Source organism: Onthophagus taurus, chromosome 6 (genome assembly GCF_036711975.1).
Source record: "Onthophagus taurus isolate NC chromosome 6, IU_Otau_3.0, whole genome shotgun sequence".
NCBI classification, from domain to species: domain Eukaryota; kingdom Metazoa; phylum Arthropoda; class Insecta; order Coleoptera; family Scarabaeidae; genus Onthophagus; species Onthophagus taurus.
The window spans coordinates 2,217,451-2,219,065 of NC_091971.1; the positions used below are offsets into that span (position 1 = coordinate 2,217,451).

General features: G+C 30.0%; 1 protein-coding gene across 1 annotated transcript; it reads right to left on the bottom strand.

Moving 5' to 3' along the window:
* Window positions 1-143: 143 nt before the first annotated feature.
* On the bottom strand, window positions 144-1,398 carry LOC111424880 (mitochondrial translation release factor 1). Its single transcript, XM_023058602.2, has one exon. The coding sequence runs from the start codon at window positions 1,355-1,357 to the stop codon at window positions 173-175; it is 1,185 nt and encodes a 394-aa protein (XP_022914370.2). The 5' UTR covers window positions 1,358-1,398; the 3' UTR covers window positions 144-172.
* Between the last annotated feature and the right edge of the window lie 217 nt (window positions 1,399-1,615).

Genomic DNA, 1,615 nt, shown 5'->3' on the forward strand with positions numbered 1-1,615 from the left:
CTTTAACGGTCGTTGTGACATTTGAAATTGTTTTTGTTACCTGCGATCTGTGTTGTGATTGGTCGGTTACCCTAGAAACTAGGAATACCAACATTAAAATTTAACCCCGTTATCCATGTGAATATAGGCAACTAAAATATCACTTTCATGAAAACATTTTTAATAAAAATCTTTATTTATTGTCTATACTATTTAACAATTGATCTACTTTATCATTTATATACAATTTATTAATTAAATTATCTAATAATTCATTACCTTCTAAAAAGTATTTTAAATTATGTACATTTGAGCTTTGTAATCGATGATCTGTGATTCTATCTTGGGGATAATTATAAGTCCTGATCTTTTCATTTCTAAAATTCGATTTCACTTGATTTTTTTTGGCGCTAGCAATATCGCTTTGTTGTTTCTCTAATTCCATTTCATATAACTTGGCTTTTAATCTTTGTAAAGCCACATTTTTATTTTTTAGTTGTGAACGATCCACTTGGCATTCGATAGATATCCCCGAAGGAACATGAGTGACTCTAACAGCGCTATCGGTGGTATTCACATGTTGACCCCCAGCCCCAGAAGCTCGCTTTGTTTCGATTATTAAATCTTTACTTTGTAAATTTACTTGAATATCAGTTGGTTGTGGGGTGGCCAATACTGAAGCTGTGCTTGTATGAACTCTTCCTGCTTTTTCTGTGGTTGGAATACGTTGTACTCGATGGACTCCCGCTTCATACTTAAAGAAACGAAAACAATTTTCTCCATCAATAAAGATTATTGCATGTCGGATACCTCCCAAGTCAGTTGTTGAATATTCCACTACATCATAAGACCATCCTTTAAAATTCGTGTAACCACAATACATTTCAAAAAGTTCTTTTGCAAATAACATAGCTTCTTGACCACCAACACCAGCATTAACTTCAACGATTATTGAATTACACTCTTGTTCATCCCCAAGATGTAAAACAACCTCTTCTAATTCCTTATCGAGTGATGCAATTTTATCTTCAATTACCTTTTTTTCTTCCAATGCAAGTTCTTTTAAACCTTTATCAGATTCGTTTAATAAATCGCCTAGTTGATGCATATCCTTTACTAATTCTTCACGATTATTTAGTAACGAAATAACTGGTTGAATTTCGATTAATCGTTTTGTAGGAGTCGTTTGATCCAATTTCTCATACTCTCGAACTAAATTGGAGAGATATTTATTTAACGAAACCCCATTTATGTTTAAATTTAATTCGTACGGAGGATTGCTGTATGTTCTAAATATATGATAATTTGTTAAACATTTTTGATATTTAAAAATGTAACGATTATTTATGAATTTAGTTAATAAATGTTTTATAATCATTTTGTTCTTTAATTTTAGGTTATGTTTTGACAGGGTTGCCAGGTGCAATATAGAATTTTTAGTGAAATTTCCCTAAATTTGAATTTATTATTTCAAATCATAAGATAACTGAGCTGTAAAAAATGCTTTTGGTGTTTGCAAAGAAAAAGATATATTGTTTTTAGTAATAATAAACAGATTAAATAATTTCTTTTCGTTTAATAAATTAATTTAATAATAAAAAGATAGTTGGCGTTGATATGATAATACAGAATAAAA

Coding starts and splice junctions, on each gene's coding strand:
- LOC111424880 (XM_023058602.2), bottom strand. CDS start 1,357: ATGATTATAAAACATTTATTAACTAAATTCATAAATAATCGTTACATT.